This window comes from Mustela putorius, unplaced genomic scaffold (genome assembly GCF_011764305.1).
Source record: "Mustela putorius furo isolate JIRA1106 unplaced genomic scaffold, ASM1176430v1.1 tig00003834_pilon_pilon_pilon, whole genome shotgun sequence".
Lineage (NCBI taxonomy): Eukaryota > Metazoa > Chordata > Mammalia > Carnivora > Mustelidae > Mustela > Mustela putorius.
The window spans coordinates 95938864-95954473 of record NW_025421987.1 but is presented as its reverse complement, the minus strand read 5'-3'; the positions used below and the strand labels follow the sequence as shown (position 1 = coordinate 95954473).

General features: G+C 44.3%; 1 protein-coding gene across 3 annotated transcripts in view; it reads left to right on the top strand.

Annotated features, from left to right (window-relative positions):
* Positions 1–3836: 3836 nt before the first annotated feature.
* NRROS (negative regulator of reactive oxygen species) overlaps positions 3837–15610 on the top strand; it is a 29377-nt gene continuing 17603 nt past the window's right edge. The window contains exons 1-2 of one of the 3 annotated variants that reach the window (XM_013052633.2): positions 3957–4045; positions 10413–10527. In XM_013052633.2, coding sequence (XP_012908087.1) covers positions 10496–10527 — 32 coding nt within the window. In that variant the 5' untranslated portion in view covers positions 3957–4045; positions 10413–10495. Of the gene's footprint in view, positions 4046–10412; positions 10528–15610 lie in introns of all 3 variants that reach the window. The other 2 variants (XM_045088749.1, XM_004745334.3) reach the window with 2 other exon arrangements.

The following is a 15610-nucleotide window of genomic DNA, read 5'->3' as shown; positions in this document are numbered from 1 at the left end:
ACTGCTTACTTGTGATCTCTGCCTGTCAAATAAATAAATTAAATTTAAAAAAAAAAAACATTTACAAGCGGAATTGCTTGGGATAAATAGGAGATAGCGTGCTTAGAGTCCCACCAGGCAGACTGGAGGGACCTCTAGGGACCCCTAAAGCTGTTGAACTTGATTTTAAAGGTAAGAAAGGCAATGGCAAGCCATGAAAGGGCTTTAAAGCGGGGGTGAGACTATCCAATATACATTTTAGAAGGATGCCCGTGGCTGCTGGGCAGAATTGGCATTGGAGACAGCCCTGTTTAAGGCAGCTGCTGAAATAGTCCAGATGCGCCATGATGAATCTAGATCCAGGGCAGTAGCAGAAAGGACGAAGGGTAGGTTTGGATTCAAGAAACATTTCTGAGTTTGGGTGCCTGGGTGGCTGAGTCCGTTAAGTGTCCAGGCTCTTGATTTCAGCTCAGGGTGTGATCTCGGGGGCTTGGGATCAAGCCCCGGGTCAGGCTCCACACTCAGTGAGAGGTCTGCTAGAGATTTCTCTCCCTCTCCCTCCACCCCCTACCCCCTCTCTAAACTAAATAAATAATTTTTTTTTTTTGAAAAGAAACATTTCTGAGTTAGAATCAGCAGGAATGGGTGACCCCTTGGATGTGAGTGGTGAAGTCGTCAGGGGCTGGGCTGCCTGGATGCAGGCGTGCCATTAACAATGGTGGCCAAACAGGGAGAGAAACCGGCTAGGACAGATGATAAGAATTCAGTTAAGGACACATTGTGTTGCAGCCATTCTGGGAGGAGTAATTGACCAGCAGACAGTTAAAAATATAAGTCTGGATCTTCTTGGGAAGAGCTTGGGAGAGAATGTTGGAGCTAGAGATTATAATCCAGGAGTTATCAGCATATATGTAGACACAAAGGTGATTACATCCAGGTGACTAGAAAATGCATACCACGTGAAGAAAAAGGCCTGGGAGAGAGCCTTTGTTCTCTTTCATTTGACTTTAGTTTCTTCATTAATGTCATCATTATTACCATTATGGATGAATAGTTTCGGGAGCAAAGACAACTTGTTGGGTGTTTGGAGCAGGAAGGACTTGCTCTTGTTTGTTGTTGGTTAATTTTTTTTTTTTTTTTGAGGATTTTATTTGTTTGAGAGAGAGAGTGAGCAAGTGCACAAGTGGGATGAGGGGCAGAGGGAGAAGCAGGCTCCTGGCTGAGCAGAGCCTGATGCAGGGCTTGATACCAGGACCCTGGGATCATGACCTGAGCCGAAGGCAGATGCTTAACTGCCTGAGACACTCAGGCGCCCTCTTGTTTTCTTAAATGGACATTCCAAGGATAATAATGCCACACAGAATCACAAATCAACAGGCTATAAGAGATATGAGCCAGCCCTCCCGGACACTTCAAACCTCTTGCTCTATAGGAAAGAACAGAACTGGAGATCCGTTCTCTGACTCTCCTAGTGTGGTTGCCTGCATTTCTCACTTGGGATGCCGCAGACACTGTAAATATCTTGTCTTCTCCACTAGATTCAAGCTCCTTGAGAACAGGAGCTATGAATAAGGCAAATAAAGCTGTTAGCATAGTGCCTGGCATCCATAAAAGGAGATTATTAATAAAGATTACCTGAGCAAATGGCTCTTCCAAAGGTGGACTCTCTCCTGATTGGAAAAATGCATGTCCTCCCCATTTCCCAAGTCTGCTCCTGCTTTACCCTTGGATGTAACCTTGAAGAAAATTTTCTAGGTCAACAGAGCTCATAGGCAGTGGTTCGCCACTCCCCCAAATCTCTAAGACAAGAAATTCAAAATGGATTAAAGACCTAAATATGAGACCTGAGACCATAAAAATCCTAGAATGGAGCACAGGCCGTAATTTCTCTGACATCGGCCTTAGCAACATTTTTCTAGATAGGTCCCATGATGCAAGGGAAACAAAAGTAAAATGAACTATCTGGATAACGACAAAACAAAAGCTCTACACAGAACAGAAACAACAAAACTAAAAGACAACCTAGTGAATTGGAGAAGATAGTTGCAAATGACATTTTTGATAAAAGGTTAGTATTCAAAATATATAAATAATTTGGGCGCCTGGGTGGCTCAGTCTGTTAAGCATCTGACTTTGGCTCAGGTCACAACCCCAGGGGCCTCGGATGGAGTCCCGCATTGGGCTACCTTGTTGCACAGGGAGGCTGCTTCTCCCTCTCCTTCTGCCTGCCTCTCTGCCTAATTGTGGTCTCTTTCTGTCAAATAAATAAATAAAATCTTTAAAAAAAAGAGTTGTTTTATATATATACATATATATAATATGTATAATATAATATATAACGTGTGTGTGTGTGTGTATATATATAACTTATTCAACTCAACACCAAAAAACCAGAAATAATCCAATTAAAAATAGGCAGAAGACATGAACATATATTTCTTCAAAGAAGACATACATCGGGCACCAGGGTGGCTTAGTGGGGTGAAGGCTCTGCCTTTGGCTCAGGTCATGATCCCAGGGTCCTGGGATCAAGCCCCTCATCTGGCACTCTGCTCGGCAGGGAGCCTGCTTCCCCATCTCTCTCTCCACCTGCCTCTCTGCCTACTTGTGATCCCTGTCTGTCAAATAAATAAATAAAATCTTCAAAAAAAAAAAAAAAAGAAGAAGAAGAAGAAGAAGAAAACATACAGATGGGAGCACCTGAGTGACTCAGTAGATTAAGCATCTGACTCGGTTTCGGCTCAGGTCATGATCTCAGGGTCATGAGATAGAGCCCTATGTCAGGCTCCATGCTCAGCACAGAGTCTGCTAGAGATTTTTCCCTCTCCCTCTGCCCTTCCCCTGCTTGTGTTCTCTAAATAAATAAACAAACTAATAAAATCTTAAAAAAGACCTACAAATGTTCAATAGACACATCATCATTTTCACCAGGGAAACGCAAATCAACACTACAATGAGATATCACCTCACACCTGTCAGAACAGCTAAAATCAAAAACAAGAAAAAACAAGTGCTGGTGAGGATGTGGAGACAAAGGAACTCTCATGGACTGTTAGTGGGAATGCAAACTGGTGTAGCCACCGTGGGAAACAGTATGGCGGGTCCTCAAAAGCTTAAAAAAAAAAAAATAGAACTACCCTATGATCCAGTAATCATACTACAAAGAATACAAAAACACTAATTCAAAGTGATACATGCATCTCTACGTTTATAGCAGCATTATTAGTTAAGATATGGAAGCAGCCCAAGTGTCCATTGATTCAGTGACTGATGAATGGATAAAGAAGATGTGAATATATATATACATATATATGTATTTATATATGAATATATGTACATATGTATATATATGCAATGCTCTATGGGATGCAACAGAATATTACTCAGCCATAAAGAGAATGAAACCTTGGTATTCACAACCACATGGATTGAGCTAGAGTATAATGCTTAAGCAAGTCGGAGGAGAAAGACAAATACCCTATTTCATTTCATTCATATGTGTAATTTAAGAAACAAAACAAATGAGCAAAGGGAAAAAAGAGAGAGGCAAACCAGAAAACCGACTCTTAACTGTAGAGAACAAACGAGTGGTTACCAGAAGGCAAGTGGGTGTGGGAATGGGTCAAACAGGCGATGGGAATTAAGGAGTGCACGTGTTGTGATGAACAGCAGGTGATTGAAATAAAACTTAAAAAAAAGAAAATCTCTAAGGCAAGAAAGCCTGGGAGCCTTGGTTAGGACTGCTGGGAGACCCTAAATCACCAGCCTCCTGGCTCACCTGCAGGCGCCCCGGGGCCCTGCGTCCCTCCGGCCGCCCCCCTCGCCCCCCATCCCCCTGCCACCGCCCGCAGTTCCCTCTAAGATGCCTGCTCTCCGCGAGTGCTGAGTCGCTGAGCGCCTCGCTCTCCATGTGACTACAGTTTCCGTCCGTTCCTTCCGCAAGTGCTAAAATAATCCGATGCCCCAGGGAGAGGAGGCAGCCCAGCCCCGCGCTCGGCTGCCCTCGAGGAGGCCGGAGCCCCGGGAGAGGATGCGCCCCGCGGAGCCGCCTGGGCCTGTGGGAGCCGTGAGTATTTCCTGCGGGGCGGCCGTGCTGGGGTGGGCGAGCTCGGGCGCCGCCGGCTGATGGGAGGTCGTGTCCGGGGCCCACAGCTTGGGACGGACGGGGAAGTTGTGGCTTGCTGCCTACGAACAACACCGCTTTGCTGCTCAGTTTGGGGGCCACCGCGCCGGGGAGGTGGAAAACCTCCCACTGGGAGCACTTGAGCTGACAGAGGTGGTGTGCTGTAGTGAAAACAGTGGAGCCTTCAGATTCCTCTTCTGAGGGTTTGCGTCCTGGCGCTCTGGGGAGAATTTCTGAGTCTCAATTTCTTCATCTGTGAAATGGGAACAATGATGCTCCCTCCCTGGGCTGAGTAACTGGAGGTAATGAGACTATATGTGAATACTGAGCCTGCTGAGTGCTTGGATATCCCTTCCTCCCCCATAACGTGGTTTGAGAATCACCATTTCATAGATGAAGGCACTGAGACACGGACTTACCGCTGTCTTAGCGGGTAGGTGTGTTCAAGGCTTTGGGGATAGAACTTGAGCAAGACAGGCAGAGCCCCTTCCCGCAAGTGTTTGTCCTTGGGAAGTTCTGTAGGGTTCTGTTACTTTGCCTCTTAGCTTGTTAAGTATCAGGGAGAAACTAAACCTCGGGCCTCCGACCCCTTGTCCAGTACTCTTCCCAGCCCTGGTGGCCTCTCCATGTGGACCAGATTGTAGTGGGTTCAGCTGTATTCCCACGCCCTGAAGGGCTGACTTAAGTGAGGGGCCACTGACCAGGCTTCTCTGGAATGGCCTCAGAATGGGCTGCTGGCTCACTTTGCCCCAGAGAGAAGGTGGCCACGTGTCCAACCGTGCCTGGGACTACAGGAGGCTGAACAGGTTCCTAAGAATGGAGGGCCTAGATAGGCCTGGTCGTGAGTGGTGCACTTCCAGGGGAACAGAGGAGACTCCACTGGATGTTTCTTCGCTTATGGGTACAGCCTGTAGGAGTCTGGATGGTAGAAACACTCACTACATAGGACCTGCCTTGTGAGATCGTGCGTGCCCCCTTCACCTACCCACTGCGCCGCAAAAACTGCTTCTGTGGATGCTGATGGTTTGCTGGGTTTCACAGCCTCGAGACTTATTTCTTCTCCTCACACACCTATAGGTTTGTACGTTGTATGTCTAAGAGTTCCTAGAGGTGATTTTAGGGAATCGTGGGCCAAGAAAAAAAAAGTGGGACAAAACAAGACTTTGATTCTTGCCTTTAGATTAAAACAAAACAAAACAAAACAAAGCCAGTTTCACAAAGAAGTTGCTTTCATCTAGTGGGTCCCCTCATAGGATCTTCATGAAAACTCATATACACCTGATCCCACTTAGTGCTTACACCTGTTGTCCAAGAGCAGGAAGCTTCCAGACAGAGAGTAGGGCCTGGAGTCTTTGGCCTGGGGCCTGTGTTGGGAATGCATTGACCTCTGTGTGTCCTTGGCTTCTTTCTTCATCACAGAAGAGTGATGCCAATACCAATTATGATCTTCGTTCTGGCTGCAGTTTGTAACGAGACTCTTGGATAGACAACTGGATGTGCCTCACACTGTCCTCAGACCCACATTACAACCACATAAGTTAGAGGACAGTGGGCTTTCAACTATGGCTGAAAAACATAATCTTTCTCAGGGGAGACTGTATGTTTAGTGATGCTTACTGACAGGTCTGCATATTTGTGACAAATATTTTTGTCCTGGATAGAACTTCTTTATTATACACCTTTCCCACCCCTCAAACTATTCTTCTCAACATCACTGAACAAACATTACATGCTAGTGTGTGGCGGCTTCTGGGCTAGGCTAGGTGAGGCTCTCTGAATGCTCCCAGAGATGAAGACAGTGGTAAAGGACACTGGTATTTAGATCTTAACAAGCTTCACAAGCCACATTAGTTCTGGGGTCTTTTAGTTGCAAATGACAAAAACCCAACTCAGCCTGGCTTCAGGGGAAAAAAAAAATATTGCTTTAAATAACTAAAAAGTCTTTGTGGAAAAGCTTCAGGCATGGCTGGAGCCAGGTGCTCAAACATGGCCAGCTTTGCTTTTTTTCTGTTATTAGGCAGGTCCTAAAGTTGGTGGCAAAGATACTCCCATTCCCCTATGAATTCAAAGAACTGCAGCTCCAAGCTTAGTTCCCACCAGTTTGGCATCTGGAGCAGGAACAGAAAGCCTCTTTCCCCAATAGTTTTAACAACAATCCTTCTGTTGATTCTCATGAGCTTGTCATCTGTGATGTACCCATTGTAAGCCAATCACTGTGGTTAAGAAAATAGAGGGTTCTGATGGGCCCAGCCTGGTGGTTAGGCCTCTCCTTGGAGCCAGGGGTTGAGGTCAAATGCAAACAAATATGGACTTCTTAAGAAAGGAAGGTGGTTGGTGGCATGACAATTTAAATGTACCTAACACTACTGAACTTTATGCTTGAAAATGAGTAAGATGGTAAATTTTATGTTATGTATATTTTACAATTAAAAAAAAAAAAAAAGAAGGGCACCTGAATGGTACAGTCAGTTAATTTTCTGACTCTTGGTTTTGGCTTGTGTCATGCTCTCAGGGTGGTGAGAGGGAACCCTGTGTTGGGCTCTGCACCCTGCACAGAGTTGGTTTGGGACTCTCTTTCCCTCTCCCTCTGCCCCACCTCCTTGCTCACTTGCACGCGCTCTCTCTCTCAAATAATTTCTTTAAAGATTTTTATTTATTTGACAGAGATTGAGCATGAGCAAGGGGAGGGGCAGAGGGAGAGGGGGAAGGAGAAGAAGGCTCTCTGATGAGCAGGGAGTCTGATGCGGGGCTCGAACCCGGTACCTTGGGATTGCGACCTGAGCAGAAGGCAGATGCTGAACTGACTGAGCCACCCGGGTGCCCTCAAATAAATAATTTTCTAAAAAATCAAAGAAAGAGAGAAAGAAAGGAAGAAAAAAGAAAGAAGAAAAGAAAGGAAGGGGTGATTTTTCTCAAAGGGGAATTGAGGAGTTGTTACCAGAAGGCAAAATGATTGTGGGTAGGAAAGATCAACTGATTTCCAGAGTGAATGGAATCAGGCGCTGAGACCAAACCACATGTGTCTTCTCACTTCAATGCATGAGTGATTTCAGACTGAACAAAGGGAATAAAGGAGGAAGTAGAACCGCGTCATGTTCTCAGCAGCAAGGTGGGCAAGAGGAGCAGGGCTGGTACCTGTGGTGGACTGAATGTGGCCACGAAGCACTGTGAGGACACAGGGACACCCCACATCTAGCCCAAACCCAAATATCGCTGTGGTCAGGGGCTAGCTGTGTGTCCCAAGAGACTCTCTGCTGCGCCTCCAGGAAAGAAAAGAATCAGGAGGGAATTTCTCCACAGAAGTTAGCATTTGAGCACTTTTTACCTTGACTCTTGTCAAGCAGAACCTCAATGTCTGAGGCAGCCCAGGACCCACAATGCCAGCAGGGGCTCATCTTGAGGTACACATCATGTTCTCCAGTAACCTCATGTCACTCCTTTTAAGATGTCAGGCTGGGTACTGGCTCCTCCTGGTCCTCCCTGTTGTTACTCCTCATCTGGTCCAGCTGCAGTCACTTGGGTCTCTCCTGCCTTTCTGATGTTTCCTTGGGGGTCCCACCCAACGCCAAGCCCGGGTTCTCCCCCTCAGATCATTCCATGGTTGGCCCCGGTTCACCTCCTTCAGGTTCATATACATTAATGGTTTCCCTATCGCTTCCCAGACTGACACTCTGCGACCTCCTCATGAGACTCTCCTGATGGCTTTACTCTTATTCAAGGTTCTCGAGCCCTTTCTCCAAGACCTGAACTGAAGTTTCTGTTATATTTAGTAATAATGGCTTCTTATTTCCTTCTAACGGCCCAGATTTTTTCTAGACTTTCTAACTCCTTTTATAGAACTGTGAAGGCCCTCATATTTGTCACAAGTACACTCCAGGGCATTCATAGGTCACCTCATCCCCACAAAAGCCCCAGGTTCCCCCATGAACACTGGAGGGTGCTATTCAGAACATCAAACACTGCAAGTGATGGGCCCTGTCTAGTCAGAACGGACATTGTCGTTAAAAGCAGGGTCCTAGGGCACCTGGGTGGCTCAGTTGTTAAGCGTCTGCCTTTGGCTCAGGTCATGATCCCAGGGTCCTGGAATCGAGCCTCACTCTGGGCTCCCTGCTCAATGGATGGGATGCTTGCTTCTCCCTTTCCCACTCCCCCTGCTTGTGTGCCCTCTCTCAATGTGTGTGTCTCTCTCTGTCAAATAAATAAAATCTAAAAAAAAAAAAAAAAAAGAAGAAGCAGTGTCCTAGGACCTCTGCTGGGGCAGAGGTTGCTATATTGCTGGATTCTTGGTTGCTGGATCACTGTGGGGGTCCTGGCATGTCCAGGAGAGGGGCCTGGCTCATAGGATATCTATTTACCAACAAGTACAAACCTGTGCTCCTGCTGAACATTCACTCAATAAGCAGGTGCATTTCTAGTACTTTCTACCCGGGCCTGAACTCAGCCTCAGTTTTGGCTTTGCCGAGCAATTATCTTTGCCCTTTCTGAGCCTTGAATTTCCTATCCGTAAAATGGAGATAATGGATTTGAACCTAGATGTTTGCACACCAATGTTCACAAAAGCACTGTTCACAATGGTCAAAAGATGGAAGCGACCCAAGTGTCCACTGATGGGTGAATGGACCAACACAGTGTGATCTGTACATACAATGGAACATTATTCAGCCATAAAAAGGAATGAAGTTCTGCTGGAGGACCTTGGAGGGTCCTTGGAAACATTAGACTAAACGAACTAAGCCAGGTACAGAAGGACACGATATATGACATGATATATGATTTATAACCCCCACTTACAGGAGCTACCTAGAATAGGTGAATGTTTAGGGAAAGAAAGAACAACAGCTAGCAGGAACTAAGGGGGCGGGGCGGGGGTGTTGAGCAGAGAGTTACTGTTTAGTGGGCAGAGGTTCGCTTTGGGATGCTGCGAAAGTTCTGGAGAAGGACAATGGTGAAATTGCATGGCAATGTGAATGTGTTTAATGCTACTGAGTTGTACACTCAAAAAGGGTTAAAATGGTAGATTTTATGCATATTTTACCCCAGTAAAAACTAGAGGTAATACTGCCTAGTTTGTCAAAATGTTGCAGAGAGCGAAGTGAGCTCAAATGTCTGTAAGAAACCTTTGCAACCTCGAGTGCTGGTATTGCCATTAGTATCCAATAGCAGTAAGTTACAATCCACTTGTTTTGGCTTTATCCAAGAATTCCTTAAAAAAAATTGTTATTTTGGGGAGGAAGGGTTTTTGTTTTTGTTTTTAAATCCCATTATTCCCATTCTTCTGTGAATTCAAATAGATTTTAGAAAGGGTGGAGGGGACCAGCCTTAGAACAAATAGCCGCCTTGCCAGTACAATTTGAGGGATTTTGAAAAAGACAAAATGATCTCCCTTGTCATCCTGAAACTACACCATGAAAACTTTATTACTTTTCACCATTACCTATCTAAATACCCATTACAGAGCAGCACATAAAAGAGGGTTTCAGTCGTTCACACTGCAGTGGCAGCTGCTTTCTTCCTAATTCTGGCTGAGGACACTAAGCAGTGATTATCAAATCTTATTTTTGGTTTTAACAAGACAAACTTCCCCCCAAATAGCCTTTGCAATCTCAATTAAATGGAGATTAAATTAATTAAACTGATCCAGAAGATTGAATAAGGAGTGACCTTATTTTTAGTTACACCACTTGATATGCTTCCTAAAGTATTTAAGGGGAAATATGCTGGTGACTACAATCTAGTTCTAAATGTGTCAAAAACTAAGGTGGATTGAAGGCTGGATAGAGGGATTGGTAGATGGAGAGCTGTGTGACAAAAGCGAGTGTGGTAAAATGTTCAGAGTAGAAGCTAGGTTGTGGGTATACCAGCAACCCCCATCAAATTCTTTCAACTTTGCTGTATGTTTAAAATGTTCATAATAAAATATTGGGGAAAAGTTAAATTACTAACAATACCTAGTAACTGCTCATATTCCTTTTCATGAACATAAAATCAAATAATAAAAAATTTTTAAAAACTTCTGTAAGAGCTACAACTTTCTGTACCAAATTTTATTATATGGATCATTGCCCAACTGAACTCTTAGGATGTGATGAGAAGACACATGCATTGGGCCACGTAGGATGAATAGGAGTTTGGCAGCTGGAGGAGACCAGAAAAAGGGCCTTTCCCACAGGGGAACCAGTGTGTGAAAATACATGATTTAGTCATGGATAGCAAATATCTGGGGGTGGCTGGGGCTTGCGGTATTGAGGTTGAGTTTTGCTGGATTCAGACGAGGTTTCAATTGCAGCTCTGACATTCTCTGGCTCCACAGCCTACACCTTTGTGAGCCTCAATTTACCATGTATGAAATGGAGATAACATTCACCTGCTATAGGATTTTGTGAGGATCGTTATATGGAAAAACCCTGGAACGGCGTCTATCCAAGGTGAGCACTCGATCAACATTAGCTGTTGCAACTGAGAGCCTGGGGAGCAAGCTGGGAGCTTGAATCCTACCCCACTGAGCTGGTCAGCCCTCCAGAATCTGTATTGTGTCATTCCTCAGTTGGGCTCTTTCTCAAGAGAGCCAAGGTAGAAGGGGTGGCCGTAACATTTCCACTCTGGGCCATAAGCCTTGATTCTCACCTATAACCCCTTTCCTGCCCATAATCTCCCACAGACTCTGGGTGGTCTCTCCATCCCTGAATGTCCCCAGGTGCACACTCCACTCAGGAGGGAAACAGTACTGCCACTCCTCCGTCTTGTTTATTTTAATACCCACTCCCCTTTGGCACAAAGGAAATCTGTCTTCCCTTTAATTCTGATGCTACCTTGTCTTACTGATTAAGTCCACACATTTCCTTACACTGACAACGTTTTCCACACACATTCTCTCATTCAGTCTTGACATGACCCTGTGAGATCAGCAAGGTGGTGGCCTCATTGTCACCCACGGCCCCACTGGAATGTGAGAGAGAACAAACCTGTGATATTGAAAGGAAATGATAGGTTTGAAACTGATGCATCTTTGGCTGGGTGCCTGTCCACAGAGATTATGTGGGGCTCTCATAAACAAGAGTGACAGCACGTTCCCACCACCAGCCCAGTAAGAGCAAGGTGTTGTCACCCCACTGGAAGCACATTTGTTTGCTTTTTTTTTTTTTTTTAAACCTGTGGCCGTGGAACAGGATGGAGTGAACTGACCTCTGTTCGTTCTAAAGGGCTGACCCTGAGCACACAGAGAAGCCACTGACCCCTTTGTAGCCCCAGGAGACAAAGTCCGGCAGGCTAGTGTTTAAGCAGCCTTCCACACACTGACTGCCCAGTGTTGTCACTAGGGAAGAGCCCAAGAGAGGAAAATTGGGGTGGGGACCAGACATCTGTATTTTGAACCATGCTTGGAAACCATGACACTGTGTCCCCTGTGGCACCTTGCCCATATCATGTCATCTCTCTGACCTGAGTGTTCTCACCTCCAAAATACTGGTGGGCAGTGCCTTCAGAAATGCTACAGTTCCGGGACGCCTGGGTGGCTCAGTGGGTTAAAGCCTCTGCCTTCGGCTCAGGTCATGATCCCAGGGTCCTGGGATCGAGTCCCACATCGGGCTCTCTGCTCAGTGGGGAGCCTGCTTCCTCCTCTCTCTGTCTGCCTCTCTGCCTCCTTGTGATTTCTGTCTGTCAAATAAATAAATAAATCTTAAAAAAAAAAAAAAAGAAGAAAAGAAATGCTACAGTTCTGAAGGGCCGGTTACTAAATTTGAAGGAACAGGCATGTGCCAGGACAGTCATGTGCAACAGATGAGTCCTTTCTCACATAAATTCCTAGGGCCACACGTCCAAGGAGGATGCCAGCAAATTCAAACGGTTACAACTCCTTGCTTATCTGTGCAGGCCAAGTGTGGGACCCAAGTTCTAGAAGCAAATAGGAAGGGTATTTGCACAACCAGCTGTTTACAAAGCAGGGGGCTCCCACCCAGGGTGTGGTTAAGCACAGGCAAGTCGATAATCTTTAACCTGCTAAGGATGACACTGTAAATATGACAAAGACTATTTCTTGAATTTTCTTTGAAAATTTGCCTTATAACACAAACATTATGATTCCCATTTTCCTGGGGAGGAAATCGAGGCCAAGAAGTTGAATGATGTACTCAAGGTCAAGCCAGGCTTTGAACCTGTTCCATCTGTCCCCTTAGCCTGTGCTGCTCCTTTGCCCTTAGTAGCCACCTTCCCAGAAGCCAGACTGAGAACATGCAGCCCCAAATCTAAATCCCCTGGACCCCCAAAAAGAAAAATAATGTCTATAAAACAACTTATTTTGGTTATTAGTCAATGATATATTTTTCTTCCATTGACTCCAAATATGATCATTTTAAGCATTCTCATAGTAATTTCAATTCTAAGTACCTATAAGAAATTCTGTACTTTAGTGATATTTATTAGCCTCTGATTATAACATCTATTTTAATTAATAATAGATTGATTCCATTCTTCTAAAGCTTGTCTTTTTTTTTTTTAAAGATTTTATTTATTTGAGAGACTGTGTGTACACACGAGGAGGGGTAGGGGGAGAGGGAGAAGCAGGCTCCCCACTGAGCAGGAAGCCTGATGCTGATGCAGGGCTCCATCCCAGGACCCTGGGATCATGACCTGAGCCAGAGGCAGATGTGTAACTGATGGAGCCACCCAGGTGCCCCACAATTTGTCTTAATATAGTAATTAAAGTTAATCATTAGAAAATCAGAAAACACAAAGAAGCAAAAATACAGATATGGAAAAAGCAAATAACAGGTGCAGTTCTGCCCGCTGCTGAGATTCAGATGTGTACCTTTTTCAACTATTTCCACTTTTTCAACTATTTTCCATACACATACATGAATGCACATTCCTTTAACAAACTGGAGATTACACTATACATTCTATTTTGCATCTTCCTTTTTTTCTTAATATTTTATTATGACCATTTTTCCATGTTGCTAAGTTTATTACCACTGAAGCATTTTTAATTGCAGCACAGTAGTCCCATCATATGGGTGTATCATAACATATTTAACCAATCCATTCATTGTTGGACTTGTAGATGGTTTCCACTTTTATTTTTTTATTTAAGATTTTATTTATTGGGCGCCTGGGTGGCTCAGTTGGTTGGACGACTGCCTTCGGCTCAGGTCATGATCCCGGAGTCCCGGGATCGAGTCCCGCATCGGGCTCCCAGCTCCATGGGGAGTCTGCTTCTCTCTCTGACCTTCTCCTCGCTCATGTTCTCTCTCACTGTCTCTCTCTCAAGTAAATAAATAAAATCTTATAAAAAAAAAAAGAGATGCCTTTCAAAAAAAAAAAACAAAAAACAAAACAAAACAAAACAAACAAACAAACAAAAAAGATTTTATTTATTTACTTGACAGAGAGAGAGAGATCACAAGTAGGCAGAGAGGCAGGCAGAGGGCGGGGGGTGGGGGAAGCAGGCTCCCGTTGAGCAGAGAGCCGGACGCAGGGCTCAATCCCAGGACCCTGAGATCATGACCCGAGCCGAAGGCAGAGGCTTAACCCACTGAGCCACCAAGGCACCCCTGGTTTCCACTTTTAAAATTTATTATTACTAATATTGCACTGAGTATCTCCGTAAAAGTACTTTTACATACATTATAATTCCTTCAGATAATCCCCTAGGAGTGGAATTATTGAATCAAAAATAATCTACATTTTCAACACCTTCAATAAATTTTGTAAACTTGTCCTTTAGAAGTGTGCCCATTTTGTCTCCCATCTTCAGGGTCTAAGTTCTGGGGGCAAAGGGTCCTCAAAAGCCATTGTTTTAACAAGTTTAAGAGCCTGTGTTTTAACAAGTTCATTATTAAGAGAAAAAGCCAGAGAAGCAAATTATGAAGTCAGAATTCACACATCAAAATTCTAAATGCCGGGCGCCTGGGTGGCTCAGTGGATTAAGCCGCTGCCTTCGGCTCAGGTCATGATCTCAGGGTCCTGGGATCGAGTCCCGCATCGGGCTCTCTGCTCAGTGGGGAGCCTGCTTCCTCCTCTCTCTCTCTCTGCCTACTTGTGATCTCTCTCTGCCAAATAAATAAATAAAATCTTTAAAAAAAAATTCTAAATGCCATGTTACTCCAATCCTCAGTATGTAGGTTTTATTTTTTTTTAATTTAAAAAATTTTTAAATTTATGTATTTGAGAGAGAGAGCACAAGTAGGAAGGAGCAGCAGAAGGAGAGGGAGAAGTAGATTCCCCACTGACCAGGGAAGCCGGATCCAAGCTGAAGTTGATCCCAGGATCCTGGGATCATTACCTGAGCCAAAGGCAGAGGCTCAATGATTGAGCCACCCAGGCGCCCCTGCCAGTTCTTTTTAGACATATTGGCTATCTGAACATTGATTCTTTACATAATATAGGAATGTACTAATACAGCCAAAGATTTACGACTTTTTTTTTTTAAGATTTTTTTATTTATTTGAGAAAGACAGAACTATCGGGAGGTGGGGAGGGTTAGAGGCAGAGGGAGAAGCAGGCTCCCCGCTGAGCAAGGAGCCTGATGGGGGGTTCCATCCCAGAACCATGGGATCATGACCTGAGCCAAAGGCAGATGCTTAACGACTGAGCCACCCAGTTCTTTACTTGTATAACTATTCTTCGTTTTCTTTCACATATAATACCAAAATCAAGTTTAAAATATCTTGGAATTAATAGTACACATTTTGGACATTTATCCAAAGAAGATGTAGAAATAAGTCAATAAACACATGTAAATGCTCCACATTGTTAGATGTTGCAGAAATGCAAATCAAAATCTCAAAGGGATAGCACTTCACACCTGCTGGGATGGCTGGAATAAAAATGACAGGAAATAACCGGTGTTGATGGGGACAGATTGGAACCCTCATACATTGCTAGGGAGAATGTAAAATAGTACAGGACCTGGAGAACAGTCTGGCATTTCTTCAAAAATCAGACAGAAGGATGACGTGTCCCAGCAATTTTCTTCCCAGAGTGTATGCTCAAGAGAATTGAAAACATGGCCACATAAAAACTTGAACATGGGTGTTCATAGATGCATTATTCATAATAGACAAAAGATTGTAACAGTCCGATGTTCATCAGCTAGTGAATTCATGAGCAAATGTGGTAAATTTGGCCATATGATGGAATATTATGCAGCCACGAAAAGGAAGGAACTTCTGACTGATTCATGCTTATAGCATGGATGAAGTTTGAAAGCATTATGCTAAGTGAAAGAAGCCAGGCATAAAAAGCCATATATTATATGATCCAATGTACATAAAATGTCCAGAATAGGCAAATCCATAGAAACAGAAAGGAGATGAGTGGTTGCCAGGGGATGGGGGAAGTGACTGCTAATGGAAATAGGGCCTTGTTCTGGGGTAATGTAGATGTTCTGGAATTAGATGGTCATGATAGCTATACAACTTTGTGACTATCCTAAAAACCACTGAACTGTACACATTTAATGTGTGAATTATATGGTATGTGAATTATGCCTTGTGGCTTATTTGTAGGGAAAGA